The 24,375-nt window shown below is 38.7% G+C and overlaps 3 protein-coding genes and 1 pseudogene across 3 annotated transcripts; all 4 read right to left on the bottom strand.

Annotated features, from left to right (window-relative positions):
• Window positions 1-1,721: 1,721 nt before the first annotated feature.
• On the bottom strand, window positions 1,722-5,531 carry LOC138191510 (arrestin domain-containing protein 3-like). The gene is made up of 6 exons (XM_069138368.1): window positions 5,261-5,531; window positions 5,071-5,131; window positions 4,771-4,942; window positions 4,511-4,598; window positions 4,171-4,427; window positions 1,722-3,594 (listed from the first exon to the last, which is right to left on the bottom strand). The coding sequence occupies exons 1-6, from the start codon at window positions 5,526-5,528 to the stop codon at window positions 3,466-3,468; spliced, it is 975 nt and encodes a 324-aa protein (XP_068994469.1). The 5' UTR covers window positions 5,529-5,531; the 3' UTR covers window positions 1,722-3,465.
• Window positions 5,532-6,587: 1,056 nt separating this feature from the next.
• Window positions 6,588-10,589, bottom strand: LOC138191534 (arrestin domain-containing protein 3-like). The gene is made up of 6 exons (XM_069138409.1): window positions 10,296-10,589; window positions 10,127-10,187; window positions 9,893-10,040; window positions 9,684-9,780; window positions 8,505-8,764; window positions 6,588-8,017 (listed from the first exon to the last, which is right to left on the bottom strand). Exons 1-6 carry the CDS (start codon window positions 10,552-10,554, stop codon window positions 7,763-7,765), a joined length of 1,080 nt encoding a protein of 359 aa, XP_068994510.1. The 5' UTR covers window positions 10,555-10,589; the 3' UTR covers window positions 6,588-7,762.
• A 429-nt stretch (window positions 10,590-11,018) lies between these two features.
• Window positions 11,019-16,524, bottom strand: LOC138191985 (arrestin domain-containing protein 3-like). Its single transcript, XM_069139106.1, has 7 exons — window positions 16,240-16,524; window positions 15,608-15,652; window positions 14,854-14,914; window positions 13,376-13,526; window positions 12,836-12,932; window positions 12,500-12,756; window positions 11,019-12,000 (listed from the first exon to the last, which is right to left on the bottom strand). Exons 1-7 carry the CDS (start codon window positions 16,502-16,504, stop codon window positions 11,737-11,739), a joined length of 1,140 nt encoding a protein of 379 aa, XP_068995207.1. The 5' UTR covers window positions 16,505-16,524; the 3' UTR covers window positions 11,019-11,736.
• A 2,638-nt stretch (window positions 16,525-19,162) lies between these two features.
• On the bottom strand, window positions 19,163-22,176 carry LOC138191865 (arrestin domain-containing protein 3-like; annotated as a pseudogene).
• Window positions 22,177-24,375: the final 2,199 nt, after the last annotated feature.

Raw genomic sequence — 24,375 nt, 5'->3', positions numbered from 1 at the left:
AAATCTGTGTCTCTGGGCCTTCAAGGGACACAGCTTGGAGCAATTAGAGAGTAGAAAAAGCCCCTCAGTACTCTACAGCCAATGGACCTAGTGATGCCATTTCTTTCTCAAACCGCACTACAGACACACAGCCATCTGTGGCCCTATTATGCTGAGTCCAAACCCAAAAAGTGGTACTTGTCACTGACAATTGGAAAATGGAAGAAAGATGGCAGAAGCACACTTTTTGAGGGAAGAGTCTTTGACTGATGAGTCCTGGTTAGCAGAAAGGGTGAGGGCATTCATATGAATCATGTAAAACAGCTTGTACACTATTAGTCAAATGAGGGTGTGTTCGATTGAAGCTGATCCAGCTATCCTGAGAGTCATTGAACTAAGAAATATTTGTGTCTTTTGTAAGACATAAAGTGTATTTTTGTTCTTTGTGCACTCTGCTGTCAGCTGATAAGCTATAGACAGAGATAGGCCGCTTCAGCAGGTCAGACTACTCGTCTCCTGTGTCTCCTTCTGAGCTCTCTCTCCTTCCTCTCTTTCCCTCTTCAGCACTCTCTCCCTCCTAAGGCTCTTTTGCCATCCTACACGTTCACACACACACACACACACGCATATATAGCGCGCGCACACACACACACACACACACACACACCCTCCCTTCTCCTTCCCTCCGCTCACTTGCACTCCCTCAGCCGTTCCCCAGCTGGGAGAGGGTTAGTCAACTGGACGCCCATCCCGCTGATCTGCGGGAGCCCCGTGGGGAGTTGCTATGGCAACCGTGGCCGATGAAGACAGGGAGTCGCCAGCAGGCCCACATGGTTGTCATGGTACTCGCTCTGGCTACGGAGGTGGGAGGTGCCAGAGGCCACACCTCCCTACCCCTTCTCCAAAAACCAGGGGAAGGCTGTGGTGTGTGTGTGTGTGTGTGTGTGTGTGTGTGTGTGTGTGTGTGTGTGTGTGTGTGTGTGTGTGTGTGTGTGTGTGTGTGTGTGTGTGTAGTGAGCTGGCTGGCTGACAGCCTGCACACTGTACACGGAGCCAGACTGGTTACCAGGCAGGCTCTGCTACAGCACAGCCAAGACCAAGACTGCTGCCAAAACTGAACCAAACTGCAGCTGTAGAGACGTCTTCATGCAGGTGTTTCAGGGATTAGAGGAATCTGTCACACTGTGTCTCACATACCTAACCGAACTGAAAGTTTCTCTTCTATTTCATGGTAGAACATGATCTGCACTCGGCCTGTGTTTTGCTGTTATCTTTATGCAGGCGGAGGAGGCACAATTTGCTGCTGTGTAAGTAAGACTGTGTAAGTCTGTGCTGTGTATTACCACACTGCAAATTTCAATCAAACAGCTTTTAGACCCTGTATGTTCCATTTTTACCGATATAAGTCGAGTCAATGGCTGTCAGTCTTCCTCTACCCACGTAGTCATTTTACTGTCAAAGTTATTACTTAGAGTAGTTGAGACATTAAAAGCCATTTGGATTAAATTAAATTTTATTTGTTTCCCCTCAAATATTAACACATTTCCCAACAGATTCAAGTGACACATAATGACAAGAAAACTGCATCAGATGTAAGCTGAAATATGAGTTCAATTTTCTAATTACAAAAATAGCTGTGCAGACAGCATGTGCACCAGAAGAGTGGAATCTGTAGCTCGTGTTGGTCACTCCCGAGCTTTTGTATTATTAATGTTGAGTCGAACATTCTTCTTTTCTTTCAATTTTCTTTTCTGTTTTGTGGGCTGACTGTGAAATCATGAGGCCCTGTTTGTGCTGAGTCAGAACCAAACGCTTCTCTCGTCCTCTGGGTAGGTGGTTATGCTGTACGTGGTGTCACAATAGCCAGATAGAATGTTTCCAGGATGCATCTCAACCATAAAATGTTCAGCTCTCAACATGTTTCCTCTCCTGGGCAAGGAAAGCTCTCTTGAGTCTCTGTCAAGAACATGGGCCTGGTTCCACTTAAGAACCACTGGTTGGGTAACACATGTACTGTTAGAATCATGAATGGGCTCTTGTTAAATACTTTCCTCTATTGCAAAATGAGTGCACGGACAAGGACGAGCGTGAGAAAGCCCTGACATCTAATTCTCAGCTCTTTCATGTCTCTCTGTTGCAGTGTATGTTCCACAGAAGCAGGATTGTGAGAATAACCTCTTAAATGCAAATCGTTCATATGTGTTCAAGTTAATTAGTGTCTTATAGAGAAGAAACCTTTCTTCACCTTGACATGTTTATCTTCTCAAATGACTAGTTCACCCCAAAGTCAAAATTCTGCTTTTTAAATACGCAGCAAAACACAGTGTTGGAAAGTAACTGCATACATTTACCCTATTATCATACAGGTTTGAGGTACTTGTAACATTTATATATGTAATGGTACTATATACTCCATGACAATTCATAGTGAAATATTGTTCCTTCTAATTGGGCGGGTCCAATAAATATTTATAGAAAAACAAACGCATGATTTGACATTAAGCCAGTGGTGCCAAACGTTTTTGGTTTGTCACTCTTTTTAAAAGAGTAGGTTCACTTTTATGATGTCTATGAGCTGTTAGGAGAGACAGACCGACTTTTCACCTCTGAACTTTACATTGAAATAATTTGTTGTACCTCAAAGGTCTTAAATTCTCCAACATTTTGCAAAAAAAGCAAAGAGTAGAGAATATTTCAAAAACTGAGAACAAACTTTTTTTCTTTCTTACCTACTGTATCAACTCATGCATGACCCCTTAGATGTATTTTGTAATGCTTATCCACCAGATTAAACTAATTAACGGTGTAAACAGTAGCATACTTAAAATTAGCTCCATTTCGCAGTAATATATAGCTACATGAATGTATTATCAGTCCAGTAGATGATAATACATCAGTTACTAGCTGATATTACATAGCCTATGTTTGATTTAAATTGCAAGACTCTTGCTTGTAATGTAGTATTTTTTTTTTTTATCAAGTAAGGAATCTTCTTCTACCACTGCTCTGATGTCATTTCTTAGTAAAGAGTTCACAAAACAGGACACAAGGAGATATTTGGGTTTGGGGATCAACAGTGTAATTGTTTTTTTATTCATAAAAGAGTTTGGGAATGCTGTATAAACTGTTTATGATCTGACTGATATTTCATAACATTTGTAGCTGTTGAGGGATACCTGCATTAACTTCAATAGTTTGAAATGGTTGTGAATTTTTGAGATTCTATGACATGGATTTTTTTTTTAGAGAATCATTAAAATGTAATTCACACCAATTAATGTTCTGTTTCTGATGTGACACACATCTCCATCTAGTGGACACGGCACAGTGTACAAAGGCACTTGAGATTTAACTTCCCCAGAAAACAACCATTATCAATTAAAAAAGCAGCCACATTAAACAGACATAGTTAATCATGCTGTTCTTTTGAATCCTGTCACTCTTTGTCAAACAACATGCGTACCATTTGTTCTCTAAAACATCCTTCTAACCAGGAAACTTTCTGAACCAGATGGATCTCTTTGGTTTTTGTTGATGTGGTTTTGGTGAACCCAGCAGGATGACCAGAGGGAGTTTGATTATTGAGTCTCTTACCAGAGGGACATCAAGAGTGACCTGTGAACAAAACAACAACATTTAATATGTTCATTTATCTCATACTTATAGGACATAGGTCAAAAATAGAACTTCAACTTAAATAAACTTGATTGGGGCTTGCTAAATTGTCCCTGATCAATCCCTTTGGTATGTTCTCTTTTACTCCTCATGCATTTGCCAATAGTGCATGACGTTAAAACATTTAAATAAAAATGAACTGTGAAATTAATTTGTTCCGTCTGTCACAACGTGTTTACTGAAAGAACTGAAGTAAATCTTTTTGAGCTGACGGCAGGATGAGCAGGTTGGGCTGTAATGTGACACTTCGTGTACCCTCATCAGTGTGGACACAGGAATCTCTCCTTTAACCCCTCCCTGTCTTTCTGTCTCTCCCCATCATATAGCCACTGTGGTGCTGTTGTCATCATGTAGAAAATGTAATCTTCATTACAACAAATACATAAAACCAGATGTCTTGATTATAGAGGCGTTCAGTATTTACATTGTTTCATATTAAAGTAAGATTCAGTAATGTGGTCTGTGTGGGACAGAATTAATCCCATTATACTGTATTTGTAAACACAATACAAGTACCTGTAGTCTGTACTCAAGCTTCATCATGCAGCAGTTGAAGAAGGTCGGGGGGAGCTGTGGGGGGACGCTCAGGACTTTGGTGATAGTCTGACTGGTCTCAGCTGGAACAAAGTCTCCTGTCCCAAAGAAGATTTCACTTGTGTGTACCATCCTCTTTGACTGAGCGACAAAGGTCTGCTTCTCACACAGGTAGAATTTGGGCGTTACTCTGCGTGCTGAGTCATTGTGTACTTCTACAGTTACTCCCATCGCCTCACCTGTTTATGTTTAAGAGAAATCAATCATTTATGTTTCAGTTAAGGGAAATCAGTAAAAGATATTCTGTGTGAAATTAGTTTACCTTGCTTTAATCCCATTTTTTCCGAGGTAACATTCATAGTAATCTTTCCAGAGCCAAAAAATGAAATGCTGGTTGCTTGTTGTTGCTCCTACAGTATCATACAAAGACATAGGCAGTGGGGAATCTCTCAAATGTTTGATTTTCACTCAGATGAGCCATAACAAACTTAATTGGACTCAATTGGCAAGTTAAATAAAAAAAGTGGAAAGTATTATAGAATAGAAACCTCACTCAAGTTTAAAAGAAAATGATTTTCATACCTTAAGTCCGTTGATTATCACTTCTGATTTGGAGGCAAAGGGGAACTCAGACTTGGTGAGAAAAGGGAACTCCGTCTTTGTTCTGTATACAAGCCAGATTGACTGAGTCAGCTGTGCTCGCAAACTATATGTGATCTTGCCCCATTTCCCCTGGTAAGATGAAGGCATGTCTCTGAAAGACAAAAATAATCCAAAGGGATGTGTTCTTATCGTTGCAGATGGAATGGAAGTGTTTATATTATAAATAAATTCCATTTAAAGGACTGTGTTCGAGTTGTATATATACGATATAAGACGTACTTGTTCGGAATCACAAAGTTGAATGGATACACATTTCTTCCAGGACGGATGAATTCGGAACCTTATAAATAGAAGCGTGTTGTGTTAAATGTAGATTCATCAGTTTTACAGTCTAAGAGATATTCATCAACTCAGAAGTTTTATGCTCATTCGTTCTTTCTTTTTTTGGCTCAACTGAGGGAATACTCACCATCTCCTTTCTTTTTATCCTGAAGAATAATGTGTTCAAAATAAAAGTATTTCTTCTTGTTTCCGTGGACCGCTGTGGCTTGTCCTTCTTGTTCACACCAAGTTACCTTTGCTTTTCCTTTGGCTTTGACCAAAAAAGACTGCACTTTTGTTTCCTTGCTGGTCACCACTGTCACCTTTCCAGAGATAATGTCCCCAGGGGAGAAGGTCCCTCGTTCGTTCACCTTGACGTACTCCACTGAGAGGTGCTTCACAGTCATGATAAACATCAAACAGCCTTCCCAAAGGTTGTGGAGAAAAAGCAGGAGGACACTCCTTCTGTGAAAACTAAATCCTGTACATTTACTGTGAGCAAGTTTGAACTGATCCAGGGTTGTATTGAGATAAGGCCTGTTTTTGATCAACAAGGATGCTGTTGAGGCAGGCCTGTGCGCGGTAGCAGTGGACCTGTATCTGTGTCACACATGATCATGTGATCAAGCCCGCAGGTGTCACTTTCACATAGGTAACTCTAGCCAGCAGCCTTGCAGGCTAAATTAGGCTAAATGAATGAGCAGTGTGCTCTACTGTTTGTGCACCAATTCTTTGGTATTATCAGTGAATACTATTGACAACAATATCAACACCACAGTACAGAACTGCATGATACTTTTCTTCGTCAGTGTATGTACCATTTAGTTTATAAGGTTAATTATTACTTTAAATTCATGGGACAGGATAGAAACATAGAAGGTCAACATTGCTACAGATATTTCTGAAATCAGAGGATTAGTACAGAACTATAACCTGGCTGGAATACAATATTGATTGTTCAGAAGGCATATGAGCCTTTAGAGCATACTTCCTCCAAGTATTGATGTATTTATGCTCTAGAAGGTGTGGTGCCCCCTGTATGGTCCGACGTGTATTCAGTTCTACTTCAGGAATTCACATCAAAGAAACATCTGGAAAAACCTGCTGACAAAATAAAATGAAATCACATTTTCTTTCAAGTTGGCCCAGCGTTAACATGTTCAGAGTCAGGACACCTCCCTCAATCTTTTCGTTGATAACAACATCGTGCTGTTTACCTTAAGCCTGTGCTCTATAGTGTGTTGATGGAGCAGTTCAGAATGGAGCGAGGCGGTTTGCATTACAGACCCACAACCTAGTCACTCAGAGATTACATTTATATACCACCAATTTTCAACAGCAAGAGCATTAGTGATTTTTTTTTTTTTTAAATGAAATATTGAGGGGATGTTTATTGAAACACATCTGCTAAATCAGAACAAGTCCTTACTGAACACCATGTACAAAAGGATTTGTACTTGTTGATCAACTTACTTTATTTGCAGTAATTGAAACCACAGTATTCCTCTGACCTGAATCAATTTGTTGTCAAACCATAGACAGGAAACAGGATGCAAAGCCTTGTCTCTGTAAATGTGAGAATTGGGCCCAACCCAACTTGTTGTATGTGACATCCCATACTGTGTTTAGTGTATTATTGTTAGAAACTGCTGTTTGCAAATAATTAATTCTTAAATGGTTCTTTTTTTCACAGGATAAATTCCAATAAACTAATCTAAACAGTTACAGTTTATCTGGTGTTATCAGGGCTAAAAAGACAAAAGAAGAACCTCATATCACTAATACGGTAATGTAATTTACATGAAACTGGATACTACACGCACATGAGAAATGTATTTATTTTACATGTCATTACACCAATATACTACAATGTACTATTTTATTGGACAATAAATTATTGGACAATAAAATATTGTGGAAATAAAGGGGCAGTCCACTGACATCACACATCAAAGTATGTTTACGGTTATGGGCCAGTACTGCTGCACATGAGCAAAAGCTGCACAAACCCTTTTGTGGCTGCAGAGGGAGCTGTGTGATATCTGATTAACTGCAGAGAGATCTCATCTTGAAAATCTGGGTATGTGGAGTAACAAAGATGAGGTGCTAAGTGGCTCAAGGCTTTAATAGCCTCTACATAACACATGTAAGTCTCCAACCATAGTTGCATTGTTTGTAAGGAAAGGGAGAAGTTTGAACAAAGAAGAGGAACATGCCGAGAGAAAAGGATATCGCTTGCTCTGCTTTTTGGTCCTTTTCAAATTGTCCATTATGAGTCTGACTGTTGCAAGTGCGCAATGTTGAAATAGAGACATCCTGTTAAAGGAGCAGTATGTCAGATTTAGTGACATTTTGCAGTGAGGTTGCAGATGGCATCCAACTCAAGCGAAACTCGTAAAAAAAGCAAAAGGGCCTCTCTAGCTGTAGTGTTTGGTTTTTCTATTCTCGGGTACTGCAGAAACATAGCAGTGCAGCGGAGCACTCTGTGGAAGAGAACCTGCTCTCAATGTAGATGCAAAAGGCACAGTTTAAAATGATGTGAAAACTCAAGATGATTTTACTCTAATAAAAACATAATAAGAAATACTATCCTCCATTTCTATCAATACATCCCTCTAAATCCTACGCACTGGTCTTTTAAGGCAGGCAGTCACCATGCTGTCTCATATTTGTCAGCCGAGGTGGTGGGGTACATTTCATGTGCTCCATAAGGAGGTGGAGGAGTTCCAGACTTGGATGCTGTTGGTTGAGGTGTTGTGCTCCAGGTTGGTTGGTTTGGGTTCCCAAATGCTTCAAAACCAGCACCAGCAGAGGCAGGTGGTTGAGTTGTACCTAGACCCTCAGGTAGGATGACTATCGGGAGTTTGATCTCTGGGTCTGAAGCACATTTGATGTTCAGTTGGATCTGTGAAAAAAAACAGTGGTGGGTTAATATCCACTTTCTTAATAAATGTTGGTGATTATAATTGAAACATTTTTCCATAAAGGTGGGACTTTTTTATGTTTCTTATTCCTTTATTTAATCAGTAGAAGTCCTCTGTGGTTTACTGTAAATTTTCTCTAGAATTTGTTAGGTTCATTTGCACTTTCATCTGCTGACTGGGTACTTTACTATTTTATTCTTCTTTTACTGTATTTAATATTATGACCACAGATATGTGGAAGTAGAAGTGCTACAAATTTCCCCAGAAAGGTTTTGTTTGTGTCAGTATTTGACCTCACATTTCACTAGCAACAGAAAAATGAGACCATGTCTACTAACTGCAAAAAAGACATTTTATTTAATGAAAACAGAAGCACAAAAAAGCGTCACAAGCTTGCCATCAGTAGTTTTTCTACCAAAGCAGTAATCAAGCATATAAACATAAAAAAAGGCTCCTAGTGAACTTTACCTTCACCCTGTACTCCAGCTTGATGATGGAGCAGTTCAAGATGGAAGGAAGTAGTTCTCTGGGAATGTTGATCACCTTTGTGACATTTACTTTACCAGAGGATGCATCAACAGGCTCAACCTTCTCCTTATGGATGACATGTGTGGAAACTCTCCTGCGACCCTGGGCAAAGAAACTCAGCTTCTCATATAGAGTGAACTTTGGCTTCACTGAACGGCTTGAGCGATTTGTAATTTCCGCTGTGACTTGGACAGCCTCACCTGTTAAATAGAGAAATGATTTTGAATTATAACGCACAAAGATTTACATTTAAAGAATAACTCTGTGCAGGAGGTCAGGAAGATCTTACAAAACGTGCTGGGGCAAACACAATGGCTCAGTGGTTGGGGCTCATATACTACATGGGCTACAATGCCTTTAGCTGCCAGGTCCCTGATCAAACCCTGCTGGTTAGACCTTTGCTCCACTGTGCTATTTAATAATGTTAAAAGTGCCCTCTAATGATCGTCAAAATAACCGCACCTCTGCTCCATGTGGCTTAAGTCCCTTAACTTCCAACTTCATCAGTAAGACATGGTCATTTATTTATTTTTTATTATTATTTATTTATGAAGGAAACCTAAGTCAACAAACTCCACAAACAAGGATTGGCAATGACTGCTTTTTTCATCTGTATTTCTGCTGAGGCAAATTATGGGGGGAAACAATATGGACATGTATATTTATTTACAAGATTTTTGTCCTGTCTACTTAGTTGTCAATGGACACCAAAACAGTAGTGTAGGCTGCAGGCCAGCCAGATGAATGCATCTACACAAGGTGGTGCTAACATTATGGGCCACATCGTGGCTTCAGTCACTCTAAGTACCGAGCGGGTTGCCCCCATTTCCCCTCAGAATCTATACAGCGCAATGTTAAGACAGTTTAGATGTTCTCTTCTACTTTCTCATGACCAAGTCCAGAGAAGAGACACTGGTTTCCAAATAGTAGCAGAGATATAGGGAGGAGTAAAGTGCTACCAAACCCAAGTTTCTAATTGGTTTCCCTGATTAGATGTGTAAATAGTAAACATACTTCCCCTGACCTAACTTTATATTCCTGCGCTCCAAAGGAAATAAGAGGGGCACGGCCAGACACTGAACAAAGAAAGTCGGTGAATTCAGCAGACAAAATAATTACCTTGTTCGTATCCCATCTTCTTGGTATGGACATCCAGTGAAACACTTCCAGAGCCAAAAACTTTGATGGTTTTATCCTTGCATCCATATTGAGGTTCCTAAAAAGGAGACTCTCACTTTGAATGAATTAAGATATTGGACTCTTTTGCTAAAACTTATATCAACAACATGATCACATAGTTGCTTTTTTGACGATTAATGACTTCTTACCATAAGTCCGGGAACATCCATGTCTGCTATGGACACAAATGTGAAGTGGGTCTTAACTTTCTTTGTCAGCTTCATTGATTGTTTCAGCTCCGCCTTCAATTTATGAACAATTTTGCCAGTGCATGTGTTGAAAGACGATGGGATCTTTCTGTGAAGTACCATTTTAGAAAATTTAAAGGACAAGAAGAAAAGTAAACTCAAATCTAAAGTGAATATTAAGTAAAGAATAGGCACCTGTCAGGAATCTTAAAGGTGAAAGGAAACACATGTCTTCCTTTTCCAATGACGTCAGTGCCTGAAGAAATATTTACGGTAAGTATTAAGCAAACCCACGCTGGATTATTATCAAAGAGTCATTAAATAAGGGACAGGATATCATATTAATAATTGTATTATACATCACCATCTTGTCTTGCTTCTCTCAAGATATGATGTTTGACTTTATAATATTCCTCATCAGCCCAGATGATGCGGTGATTATTCTGTCCGTAATATTCATGCCAGCAAACCCGAGCTTTTCCTTGTGCTATGAAAACAATCGATTGGATTTTAGTTTCTTTAGAGACCTCCACGATGATTCTTCCATTGATGACATCTCCATTTGTGAATGTGTTGTGGCTGTTGATAGCATCATATTCAATTGAGAAATTTTCTATGGTCATTTTCAACTGAGAAATAACACAGTGAAAAGTCTCAACCCTTATAAACCCTGCGCAGCTGCTCAGTGTATACTTTATCTCAGACATGCAAATCTTGATAAACCTGTTTTTTTTTTCTTGTTCCGTGCCTGCACCCAAAGACCTGACGGTCACGTGGTACATCGGAAAAAAATATTCAGCATGCTGTGTCACATGATATTTTTTCCTAATGATGTCACTAAAATTTCCATTTGTGACATTTGACGTGTTATATTCAAAAGGAAGTGTCAGTTAAGGTCAACTGTAAAAGTGTGGCAGCTAAAGCCATAGAAGTAGGTGAAAGGTTTCACCAACTCCAACAGCAAAATCTTATTTCAGTAAATCAGTGTCGGTGCCTTGTTTCAACAGAAACATTCCCTGTTACTCTGGATAATCCAAACTTTTATATGTGAACAATATTCATGAAAACAATTTTTGTTAAGGCTGATAAAAGTAGTGAAAATAGTGCATGGTATTCACAATATTTCTGGAATGACACAATGCTATAGAGTTGTTTTTTTTTTTTATAATTTGAGACCAACAAATAACATTTCATTCACTTTCAATGTAGGTAGGAACATAACTTCCAGTGGCAGAGATCTCAAATCTCATAAAAAAAAAAAAAAAAAAAAAAAAGAAACCACAACTATTTGCTTGTCTAGACAGCAAAACTGCTGAGTGATAAAATCTTATCTCCAAATTATCTTCTGGGCTAAAGAATTAATTCTACCTATTTGAATAGAAGGACAGCATGCCACACGGCCAAGTCTGTTCTAAAGAGACAAATCTGTAATGAGTCATTTCAACATACTTGAATGTCGACACTTTTTTTTTTCCAAAAGCTTTGTTGAACGTTTTTTAGCGGTAGAATAAACCAGCATTATAGATAATGTTTTACATTTTCTGTGTATTAATTTGGTCACATTTTTTGTGGATACAAAATATTTCTAACACAAACATGACCAAAAAAAACAAAAAGCAGTATGAAAAAAAAGCATACATACAGAAGCAGGTACTTCAATATCAGGCACTTCAGAAAAACATGTCAGCTATAAAATAAGTGAGAGAAAATGTAAAGGACCATAAATGACTAAATTCAACTGGAATTTAATTTTCTATCTCTTTATTTCATTTCAATAATATGTCCCAAGTATCTTCTGTGTCCCATCATTGAAATGTATTGCCAAAATCATTCAAAGGAGGGCACATGCTGTAAGCTCCATACGGGGGAGGAGGATCTGAAGGTTGAGGTGGTGCTGCTGGTTGTTGTGGTCCGTTGCTCCAGACTGGAGGGTTTGGGTTCCCAAAAGGTTCAAATCCAAAGCCAGCAGCAGCAGATGGTGGTGCAAGAGCAGGAACCTGAGAGGCTGGTAGGATGACTATTGGAAATTTGATCTCTGGGTCTGAAGCAAATTTGACATCAAGGTAGACCTGTGGAAAACATTGGTGTTATATTGCGGGATGTAGGACACAGCTTTAGCGCTGCTAAACTTGTGTTCAGAAAACAGAAATAAAGAAAGAGTATTAACAATACTCAGTATCTTATAAGCCTTCATTTTTCTGCTATATAATCAAGACAAAAAGCAAAAAAAAAACAATCATAAGGAGGCACACTTATCCTTTCTACTAACTTTTTCTAATGAAATCTGGTTAGGAAAGTATTACCAGAAACATATTTTTAGGGGATCAATTAGATTACATCTCTGTTTTATATTATACAACTTCTGGTAGATATTTTCCTTTTCCAAATTGAGTGTCTAAGAAATAAAGGGTGTTTAAATTGCAAAGCCCTTTGTGATTTTAGATAGAAAAAAAACTAACATAATCTGAGATGTTTATTAGATTAATAAGAATTGCTGCATTTGTCAAACACTTTTTGTGGAAACACATCACTCCGTGCAGTCATACACCTCGTCATGTCGCTGCTTACCCTGAGTCTGTACTCCGCTTGGATGATTTTGCAGTTGAAGATGGAGGGCTCCACATCATGGGGAATGGTGATGACCCTTGTGACTTTTTTTTCAGTAGATGAAGGGATGGGCTCTCCCACCTCTTTAAAGAGGTCTTTAGTATGGACTTGTCTCTTCCCATTTGCAAAGAAGCTGTGTTTTCTGTACACGCAGTACTTGGGCTTTATCTTACGAGATGAATTGTTCTGAATGCACGCCAAAACCTTCAATCCTTCTCCTGCAGTACAGAGCAGAAATGTCAAAACAAGCATCCATGTTAAACCAGTAAGTGTCAATATCACTTTGAGGACTCTCACCTTGGACGAAACCTGTTTTTTCAATATTTACATCCATGACTAAAGTTCCAGAGGTGAAAACTTTCATTTTCTTATCTTTAGACTCATGCTGTGGTGTCTGAAAGAAAACTAGATTCATCAATACAACACAAATACACTTAAATTACAACAGATTAAAAAAAAAAAAAAAACTTAACATATTAGCTTTCATTCTGGTGTGGCAGATGTCCACCTCCAGTAGCAGGCAGCACAAAAAAGGTGGCAAACGAGCCAAATCAGCAGGTTAGATATTATCTCTCCAAGGGAAAGATTCTGTCAAACATATTAATTTCAGTCCATGACCAAAGAGTTTAGCTGGGAACACTATTTGTTTGCATTTCTAAACTTGTGTTTTGACAGGTTGAGTTGGCTCAATGCAAAAAAAATGTTTTAACACATTGCTCCAGGCATGTTCATGCAGCCACAAAACAAGGACTGGATTTTGGTCAACCGATACCCCAAAGGTTGTTTTTTTTCCCCCTTTTTACAACGACAGGAAAGGAGAAGTAGGCCAGTGCATACCATTAAACCAGGGATGGTGCTCAGCTCTGCTTTTGACAGAAAGTTGATCTCAGTCGAATGTTTCTTGTCAATCCTCATTGATCTGCTCAGTGTGGCTTCCAGCAAGTACACAATTTTACCGACTGCACCTTTGAAGGAGGAGGGCATATCCCTAATGCACAAGCAAAGAGGAACAGGAACATGAGCAAAGATATATTTTTTTTTTTATACATTGAAATAAACAACACACCTTTTTACCTTTTCCTGTTTTATCAAGATCAATAAAGTGGCAACAAAAAGTATGTTTGCCCTCTGGTGTTACCTGTTTTTCTGCATTCATAAGTCATAAAATGTGATCTGATTTTCATCTGAGTCACAAGTATAGACAAACACAATGGGCCTCATTCACCAACCGTTCTTAAGAAGAACTTTCTTCTTAAATCCCACTTACGCAGTTTTCATGAAGATTCTGGCATTCCCCAATTTTTTCTTATTTGGTTTCTTGGGTAAGAACAAAATCTACACACAAGAGCACTCTTAAGTACCTCAGAGTGCTGAAATGTTTGCGCCAACTAATTGGTGAACATTTTTTCTTCAATTCAACAGTTGTATGATGTTATAGTATTTCATCTACAATGATATTTGGGATTCATCGAGATGAGAACACAGTTGCGAACAAATTCCGCGGTTTAAGAACGCGTCGTGAATCTGACGTAGACTTTTTCTTAGGACATTTCTTAAGAACAAATTTAAGAAAAAACAATGTACTTAAGCCAATCCCATGTAGACTATTACAATTTTGTGTGCGTGTGTGTGTTTGAACACGCCCATTAAATATGGTGAAAATAAGGAAACCCTTGGGTTTCACAACTTGATGAACCTCTGTTGCCCTCTTTAAACAATCTGACCTGCATGCTCAGGAAGAATTTCAGATCATTCATCCTTACAGAACTTCTACAGCTCAGTCATGTTCTTAGGATGTTAGATCTCTTGAGATTGTTTCACAGTATCTGTACGCTGCTGCATCAAATTCTATAGAGTCCAAGCTAGCAGACATGTCACCTGCCATCTTCCTGTAAGATGTACTTGTATGAGCTGTATAGGCTCACAGGATGCAAAGAAGCCCCCCAAAACATGATACTCGCTCCACTGTGCCTAACAGATGTGATGATATTTTCATGTTGGTGCCCTTTTAAGGCCAAATTACTCCTGGATTGTTATGTGCTGACTCTAATTAGCTTCTGTTGAAGAGCAGAGGTTCACATACTTTTTCCAGCCAACTCTGTGAATGTCTGAATGACATGTTCAATGTGGGCAAGAACAATACAATAATTCTTTTAAGACACATTTATGCAGAAATGCAGAAAATTCTAAAGGGATCATTTACTTTTTTTGCCACTCTAGTCACAAAACACAAGGCTTATCTATTACGATATTTTTGTATTATCTGTCTGTCTACTCTAACGTATTGTGAAACCATTAAATAAATTGTTCCTTACTGGTTAAGGATCTGAAAGGTGAATGGGTAGACATGGCATCCTGGGGCGACAACGCTGCTGTCTAAAAAGAAGCAACAACAAATTATAAACATATTGATAAAGAGAAAACATAAAGGAAATCAAATGTTCAGACGTGTTTTTAATTTAGAACCTTTCAGATGTAGAGGGATTTGGGTTGAGGGTATGATGCGGTGTCCTACTTGAATCAGACTTAAATGAAAGATTAAAGGCCAGAAAAATACTAAATTTTCCTCAAGCTTCTCAGACAGCAGAGAATGAATTAACTGTCTGAGGAGGCCAGGCTCTTCCACAGCTGTGGGTATACTACTAAACCCAAAAGAAGGCTTGTTGGATAAGTTGAGTTGAGTAGGTGGTCCTTCAACGTTGCCCAGGACATATTTGTGTACACACTGCTAAAAGAATGCATTCGATATGCATCCCAGACCACAATGCATCTCAGGTTTGTCACACCTGTGTTCAGAGCTGTCCACTTGTGATCTGATCACCCGTACAAGGCGTGAACAGGCTTAGAGTCCACAACAAGCACTCGAGCCCTCAGTTCAGTAAAGCTTTGTATGATATATGATAATATAATCAATCAGACAAGAAATCAAAATCTGAAAAAATACAACCGTTTCAAGCTATTAAGTGAAATCAAATCAAAACAGACTCTTTTTTTTTTTTTTTTTAAATCGTGCAGTAAAAGAGCAAGTGAGCCTCACCACAGGGTGAGACAGACCTGTGAAATACTTACACGTTTCTGAACTCTGGTCTGCCAGTAGAGTTTCTGCATCATCTCCTGGAAAAGAATGGTGGCACACTGAATTTAAAACAACTATTAGCTCTGCAAGTAATGCCTTTTTTAAAACTATCGATACATAGATTATTTTCTTGAATAATCTATTATAAATTGGCCAAAAAAAAAATCATTTTCACACAATTCAGATGCCTTAACCAGAGAATTTCGAGCATTTTTGCCTGGAAAATTACTCCAAGCATTTATTGACATTTAATCTTTTTTTTTTGTCCATGCTGTATCTGATTTTATCCCTCTAAATTAGATTAGAATTGGTTATTGGGTTGTTGTTTTTATTTTATGCGTGCTCTTTCTTCCGTAAAGAGAAGCCTGCAGGCTACTAAAATGCACTGAAAATGTATTTGAAAGTTGCGTCCTGTCACAGTTTTTTCTGTGTCTGCAAAAATTCTTTCATCCTGAAGTCTAACTCCAGTTTATCTTACAAGATCTCTGTAATGAAGGCTCGGTTTAATTTCAGCAATCCACAGAGAAGCAGAAATTGACTGGTAAACTGCACTTCCTGAACAACTGCATCATTATTTTAACCTGCAGCCTTCGTACAAGCAGAGCAGAATGAAAAGCAGACTTACCTTTGAGATTTTTTTGATCTCGAATGAAGTAATGTTTGGTGCTGAAGTACTTGTCTTTGGAGTGGTACACGACAGTAGTTTGACCGTATCTCTCGGTCCACAAAACTTCTGCTTTCCCCTTGAATTTAATGAAGAAGGAGTTTATTTGGCAGTCTTTGACCACTTCCAGCGTGACTCGACCAGAAACGAAGTCGCCGCTGGTAAAAGTGTTGCTCTCGTTGATGGGGTTGTAAGTGACTTCCAGGCGTTTCACGGTGGACGACATGATCCGCAGAAAACAGGGAAATATCGTGAGGAAGTTATAAAAAAAAAAAAAAAAAAAAAACTATTTCTTCGGCAGTGGGTGTGTCCAAATAAGAAACCTAACATATTCGCCGGCTGAATCGCCTCCTCCCACTAAAACTACTTCATTATTTCATTCAAGTAACGCACGCATATAGTTATTATACATGTTCAGACGAGTCTAATTTGTTTCTCTGTCTTTCTCGATGTCTCTAAAATGTGCTGAGTTGGGGATTGCAAAAATTTGTTCCGATCAACTTTGCGTGATACAAAAATAAAAACTCAATCTCATTACAGAAAAAAAATTCACTTGGAGACGAAAATCACAATCGACTCACTGAGCAGCATCACAGTGGAGGATTCAATGATGTGATCCATATTTAATGTCTGGTAGCAACATTAAAGATTACTGAAGCATGTCTTTTTTTTTTTTTAAATAGCCACTTCACTGACAATGGCAGTAAGGCTTTGATTCCTGACAAAGCCAGTGGTGCAAGAAGTATTCAGTTCATTGTTAAGTTAAGTAAAAGTAGCTGCCAATACAACAACGTAAAAATAGCCTACTTCATTAAATAAGCTACAAATCCTACACGAAAAATCCTATTCAAGAAAAGTAATCCCAGGTTAGTCCTAGTCCTAGGTTGTGTACATGTACACATGTCTACGGTTAGTAACCCTCATAGGCACCACCTGGGCGTGAAGGTCATGCAACATAAACATATGTTGAAGTGGCGTAATATATAATAATAATATATAATAATAATAATAATAATAATAATAACAATAACCTCAAACAACAGCCCTCTCTGCCCTTTTCATTTCAGCACCCATGTAATTCAGTGTAGCCCTGGTCCGTATCTTGTAGGCACCAACAATAATAGGCTATATAATGACAGGATAATTGATTTTCAATAAATATTACATATTTGGTTTACACGAGTGATTGTGTATATGTAACAGGGAAGTCAAACGACCACCGCCCTGGATTGCATAATGCAGTGAGGGGCTCACCCACCCCCCCCCCCCCCCCTTTCCTCCTCAAGTGGGTCCGTCACTGGACCAACACGTCAGAGCTGCCAAAAAAAAAAAGGAAAAGAAGAAGGAAAAGCAATGTAAAAAGTATAATATTCGCATAGAATATACTGGAGATGTGTTACGGTAGTGACATGGCTACAACTATTCCTATTGGCTGAGGAGCTATGCTTAATTGTGATTGGTCCAGAGTGACAAGTTAGGTTGTCTATGCAGATACAGTGTGAGTGAAGTTCCTGCTAAACTCACAAATGTAGGCCTATTCAAAATGACGTTAATAATGTCCGTGTCAGGCTAAAGGTAAACGTCAGCTGCACTGCTCCTGTGATAACAAAGAGTCCACCGCCGCCTCATGAGGAGGAGGAGGAGGAGGAGGCGGAGGGAGTCTGGACGCAGAGGGATCCAAAGAGGAGACATGACAACGTCCCAGGTGATAACAGAGCTAGACCAGAGGTCTGAAACAGCTTGATGTCCACTGTGTAGCCCCCCCCCCCCCCCCCCCCCCCACACACACACACACACACTGATCAACCATGACATTAAACCCACAGCAACCCAGCAATAAATCATCCCTTCATAAGCATTATAATGTTCAGTTATTCAATCTGATTAAGAGAGGGATGGATGTATATTATCGTTATATAGGCGGATAATGATCTTCATTTGAGGGGAAAATTGAGGCTGGTCCAGAATGATGTTACCAGTTTGATCCCAATCCTACCTAATCTACTCTGTCCTGTTCTGGTGAATTCAGATAAAGAGGCCATCAAAGTTGGTGAAACTTACATAAGCTCACTGTCCTATCTGACTATTTACAACCAGCATATGACTCATTCAGGTTTCACTTTCCAAGAGGAAAGGAAAAACACACGTTGACTGTTCAGGCTCAGAGTTGGAAACATTGTGTGAAATTATTTTGGTTCATCTTGGTTTGAAATTAATTCATAAATGAAACATTTTATAGTTGTAATGAATGGGAGTAGTTTATAGATACACAGGGGTGCTGTTGCTCCTGTTTGTTCTTTTCCTTCAAGGTACTGACTTTCATATAGCAGGTTGCAAAGCTTATATTGCATATTTAGAAATCCCCTTGCTACAAATTTATTGTTTCATTGGTCATGTATGTCATCTGTTGTCAGACTGATAAAAAGAAACCCACATGGAAGGGGTGAAAACATTTTCTCTGTGGCATGTGGTCTCTGGAAAAAAATCATATTCCATCAGAAACAAGCATAGCCAAAGACAATTTTAATGACTTAATTTAGAATATTTTAGTAGGCACAGTGAGATCAAATGAAGAAAGTAATTTCCTTGCAATCATCCCAGTGATACAACGGGAGCTGATTAATGACACAAAGCTGACTCTTAGCTATTCTCTAGTTCTGAGTTATTTTTAAAACTACACAAGATTCAGCCCTACAAATCTTATTTTAACTTGACACAGACAACTGGAATACTGAATTTGCTGTTCAAATTCTTGTTACAACTGATTACAGACCCAGTTTATCATCCCAGTGAATCATTGAGTGTTATAGTTGTCTGGTTTAGCCCTTAAAACAATCATTTCCCTTCATTCCTACTCTTCTGATAATTGCTCAAAACATTTTAGAACAGAGAAATCTTTGTCGTGTCCACATTCTTGCCATTTTCCAAGGTAATGGGCAAATACTTGTTTAACACTTAATCGTGGTAGCTCATATTGTAGAGATATATTGTGAATTAAAAAGGAGCCCGGTGCCCTCCAAGTTTGTATGTAAGCTTCTAGGACTTGCTATCAGCCGAGGAGGGGTACATCCCATATGTCCAATAGGGCGGTGGTGGACCAGAGGGACCAGAGGCTGTTGGGTTTTGTAGGAAGTTGGTCATTCCTGGCATTCCAGAGTTTGTAAATGCTTCATATCCAAAGGCAGGAGGATAGGCAGATGACAGCTGATCATCAGGCCCGTCTAAAGCGGGCAGGATGATTATGGGAAACTTGATCTCTGGGTCTGAAGCATACTTGACATCCAGATAGACCTGTGGTGGAGAAAATGGTCAGTGATTATTATCTTGATCATGCAGGCTTGTTGATGAAGAGACACAGAAACATGCTGGTGACGTACGTTTGGAAAGAGATACCCACCCTGAGTCTGTACTCTGCTTTGATGATGTTGCAATTTAAGATGGACACACATGTGGTGGGAGGGATGGTGATGATCCTGGTGACGGTCTGTCCTGCAGAAGGCGGGATGGCTTCGCTCACCTCTTTCAGAATGTCCTTTGTTTCAACTTTCCTCTTCCCCTTTGCAAAGTAACTGTACTTCTTATACAAACAGTACTTGGGCCTGATGTCACGAGAGGATTTGTTCTGAATGGAAGCCACAACCTTGATGCCTTCCCCTGGAAAACCGAGCATTCCTCAGTACATAAGTCTGACTCTCTGATCGACACCACCACACCAGTGATAGCAATAATCTTGTACAGCATGCAAAATATGGAACTTTTAAGCTGTGCATATCAGTAATACAAAACTACAGTTTACAACTGCATTACTTGTAGACAGATGACAAATATCCTTTATTAAATTAATTTAAAGCTTAAACATACATGCATGTCAGAATGCAATCATATGCTTTGTATTGTTGCAGCACAAGTAGAGAAGTGTTGCAAAGTCCACATACTGACTCAGTGATTTCTGTTTGTACAATAATATCTATTTAAACTTTTCTAACATTTGCTTACTTTAGCCGCCAAAGGCTGCTGGTCATACAAGACCAAGTAAAGTTGTCACAGCGAAGAAAAACCTGAGCGTACTGATTGGTGTAAAGCTGCACTTTAATGCCTAGAATTAAACTTTTTACCTTTGACCTTTTATCTGTGTTTGAGTTTAAAGCCCGACAGTGATTTTTAAATTACATTTTGACATTGTTTGGTGTTTATTAAAGGGGCAACCTTTTATTTAGAACATATCGCTGACGTCACTATTTCCACGTCTTATCTTTAGACTATAAAAAATTTCCATGAGCAAAGGGACTTTGAGCTGTACATGATTAAACTGAGAGAAGATAGTCTATGGAGTGAATATATGATTCAATCATTGTTAGATTACAGAGTCCAAAATTACCTTGGTGGAAGCCTGTTTGTGCAATATTTACATCCATGGCCACTGCTCCTGAGTTAAAGAACTTCATCTTCTTATCAATGGCACTGTGCTGCGGAGTCTGACAGGAAAATAACGAATTTGTTACAGACAGTGTTCATTCTCATTACTGCAGCAGTGTCTAAGTCAGCAAACGTCTCGCACATCTGTTTGAGTGTGTGTCGTAAGTTAGGTTGTAAGGGTACCCTCAGCGCTGGATCACTGTTTCCTTTGTGGATGAGGGTGAACTGTGCTTTAGCTTTGCTGTCTATCCTCATCGACCTGCTCAGATTTGCCTCCAGTGTGTACAGGACCTTTCCATGTGAGCCTTTGAAGGAGGACGGCAGCTCTCTAAGAAGTGACAACACAATGTGCAAAACAGACTGTATGGGTGACAGGATATTTTTCAGAGGATGAAGAACAAAATTGATTGTGTTCATGCTCAAAACCAGCGGTCAAAATATAATAACTTTTGATTAGGGTAAATGTTTTAGGGTAAACTCACTGTGCTGGGATCTGAAAGGTGAATGGGTAGACATGGCAGCCCTGACCGATCATATTATTGCCTGAAAAGGAAGAAAAACGTTACTTCATGTGGCTTTAACCCCTGATTATTGGAGGGTTTGTAAATCACTAGCGCTTATACTACTTTTGTCAGCATTGTTAATAATTTAAATAGTAAAATTATTTGATTAATTAGTGTTTGCTTAATTGCCCTGAAGAAAAAGTGAAGGATCAAAAAGACAAAATTAGAAGAAAAAAAAATGGTAGCAGGGTGAATGGGTCAAAATCACATATACACCTCATTAAAATTTGGTCTTAGATCCATCAGGGTTTCGATTTATAAATGTTAAATGTTCAAGTCCAAAAAAATATTACAGATACAGAATAAAGTTTTAAAAGTTGAAATGCTGATGATGGGATTTAATCTTCCTGTATATTCTTAAACCCGACCAGGGAAAACAAAAAAATTACCAAAAAAGGGCTTCACTTAATATTGGATAAAAAAAAACTATTTTATGGAAAAATGTATCCAAATTTGATGAGAAAGAAGAAGTGCAACAGAGATTTTCTTAAACAAAAAAGGAAGGTACAAAAAGAAGAAATGTTACAGTGTTGTTAGAGGTGATATTTGACACTAAAGAAAAAAGTGAAAAGAACTTTTCACAGCATATTGATAAAATATAATATACAATAAATTCTGTTTTCAACAGGTTTCTTAAATAAATGGCATAAGTAGCTCACTTACCATGGCCCACCTGAATGACAAATTGCTTGATACTGAAGTATTTGTCTTTGTTATGGTAAATTGCGAACCTTTGTCCATAATTTTCAGTCCATTTGACTTCCGCTTTTCCTTTCAGCTTTACCGAGAGTGATTCTATTTTGCAGTCTTTTAACAATTCTAGTGTAATTTGTCCCGTGAGACAGTCCCCACTGGTGAAAATATCCCTTTTGTTTATGGGATTGTATCCCACCGAAAAGCTCTTAACATTATTTGTCATAGCTGCCGGTACAAGAAGTGTCAGGTGAGATGATGAGGACAGAGGTTTTGTATGTTTGAAGGTGTGTCCATACATGCGGATAGACATTGACTTTGGTAATGATTAAACCACAGGACCAAGTGGCGGTAAACAATGTACCGCTGGCTGTAAGGATGCAAAATGGTTTGGGGAGAGAAAATGTAGAATGTAAATAGAGTCGTATATGCATGTTTACTACATAAATCAGTGCAGTGGTGAAACAATGCAGATTACTAATTGAGCTCATTCTTACTGTGTGCAGGTGCGAATTTACTGGCATGCTGGTATGCTACCACCTCGTGTGGGTGTGTCTAAAAGCTGTTAAACACATCGAAGGTAAGTAAGTTAAACACATTACTGGAAATAATACTTCAGCAAAGTGCATCTGTACACCTGGTGTGTCTAAAGGTGAGGGCAACATGCATGAAAGTGCTATAGTGTTAGCAAAAAAAAAAAACATTGGCTAGTGTATGAATATTTATTTATTTGTAAGCATTTCCTTATATAATAATAATCTATTATACAACATAGTTAGTTGCTCATGTTTACAAAAAAGGTAAATCAAATCATTTAAGTAATTAATAATAAACGTCATTTTAATACCATATTATGTGAATGCCCTCAACACATAGAAGTGACTATTGTAGTCCAAAAAACAATTTAACACTACTTAACCATAGGTTGGGAGATATCATACTGTGGTTCATGTCTTGAAAACATTTGCGGGTCTGTGGGTTAATCAGTTGTTAATGTTGGGTTAACAGTCCAGGACTCACCTCACACAACTGCTAATGGCTTAATTACTTCTTTTTTAAAATTTGTTTTATCTTTGACAGAGATATCTTGCTGCTTGCTGGGGTTGATGTAATCCTATGTTGCATCCAGGTTCAGTATTGTGAAATGTGTGATTATGGTACACAGTGTTTGGCACTGGTTTGACAGGACTTTGGCTTTTATCCAAAAAGGGTGTTACCAACAAAAACACAGACAGAGTGACTTGGTAAAGTTGGACACATTAGACTAATACAGGAAGTTATATTTTTGTTGGACGTTATTGTGTTTTTATTTTGGAAACCCTACTAACTACGGTCCACTTTCTTTAGCCTGTTTTTGTTGGAGCACAGGAGAATGCAGTGAAGGAGCAGCTGTTAATTACCTTGTTAGGCTGTACCAAGTAGTCAGGGCAGAGGGGGATTTAGTTAAGTTTAGCTTTGACTTGGTTCTACCTTTGTTTATAACGTATTTAATTTGATGTTATGTTGGAAGGTTATCTTGAAAATGTTCGGCTCCCAAAGATTCAACGATTTTCTGTAGGGTGTCAGAGAGAAGCGGTCAGCCTATCACCTTTTTGTAAAAGTCTGCTGAACCAGAAAGTCCTCCAACCTCCTACTGTTTTGTGACTGTCTGCAAACTTTTTGTACTTTCACATGTAAACAAAAATCGTGGTGGGACTGATACTGTGCATTTTATTCACCACTGTATGCAGTTTAGCTGTGCTGGCTTTCTTACTGCAGGTCAGGTTCCCTCTGCACTGATGCCCCCTATAGGAAACAGATGGACTGTACTTGAAACCCACACAGTTCCAAAAAAAAGTCTGCATAGCATATGACGGCTATGGGGGGTGACAGCAGAAAGAAAGCAGCAAAAGAAAAAGCTGAGTCTTTACTGAAGGGTTGAGAAAAGTTCCCCTTAAATAATGTTATTTCAAATGGACATAAATCAGCTTTCAGCCAGCCAGATGACAATAAACTGTTCATGATGTAATCCCACACCCTTAAGCCCAGCAACAGCTGAAGCTATCATGCCTATTAACTGGGTGTCAAAGTGTTAAGTCACTCTGGATAAAATTGCAGTTCAGTATGTTATTAACATTTTTATTTTCATGCAGCTGCAATATGAAAGGAGCAGCTCAGATGATGTTAATTCTGATTTGAAACAAATAATGAAAATGTAAACAAAAGTTTCTTGAAAGATTAGATGTGCAGAGCTCCTCTCAACTATTGTCAACCATTAAAAAAAAGCCATCTAACTTTAGGGAATATTAACATAACAGCTCTGTTTAAGTGAGTGCACTGAATAACAAAGTAGAGGCAACCTTCCTCCAGGAAATTAAGCTGATGGTGATCGCAGTGATACATAATTAGGCTTAAAAGATTTGATTTAGTTTGCTGTATTTGCAAT

This window comes from Embiotoca jacksoni, unplaced genomic scaffold (genome assembly GCF_022577435.1).
Source record: "Embiotoca jacksoni isolate LCO1_2020_lvr unplaced genomic scaffold, fEmbJac1.0.p SCAF_8, whole genome shotgun sequence".
NCBI lineage: Eukaryota > Metazoa > Chordata > Actinopteri > Embiotocidae > Embiotoca > Embiotoca jacksoni.
Note: the sequence above shows the minus strand (reverse complement) of the source record. Positions and strands in the feature narration are given on the sequence as shown.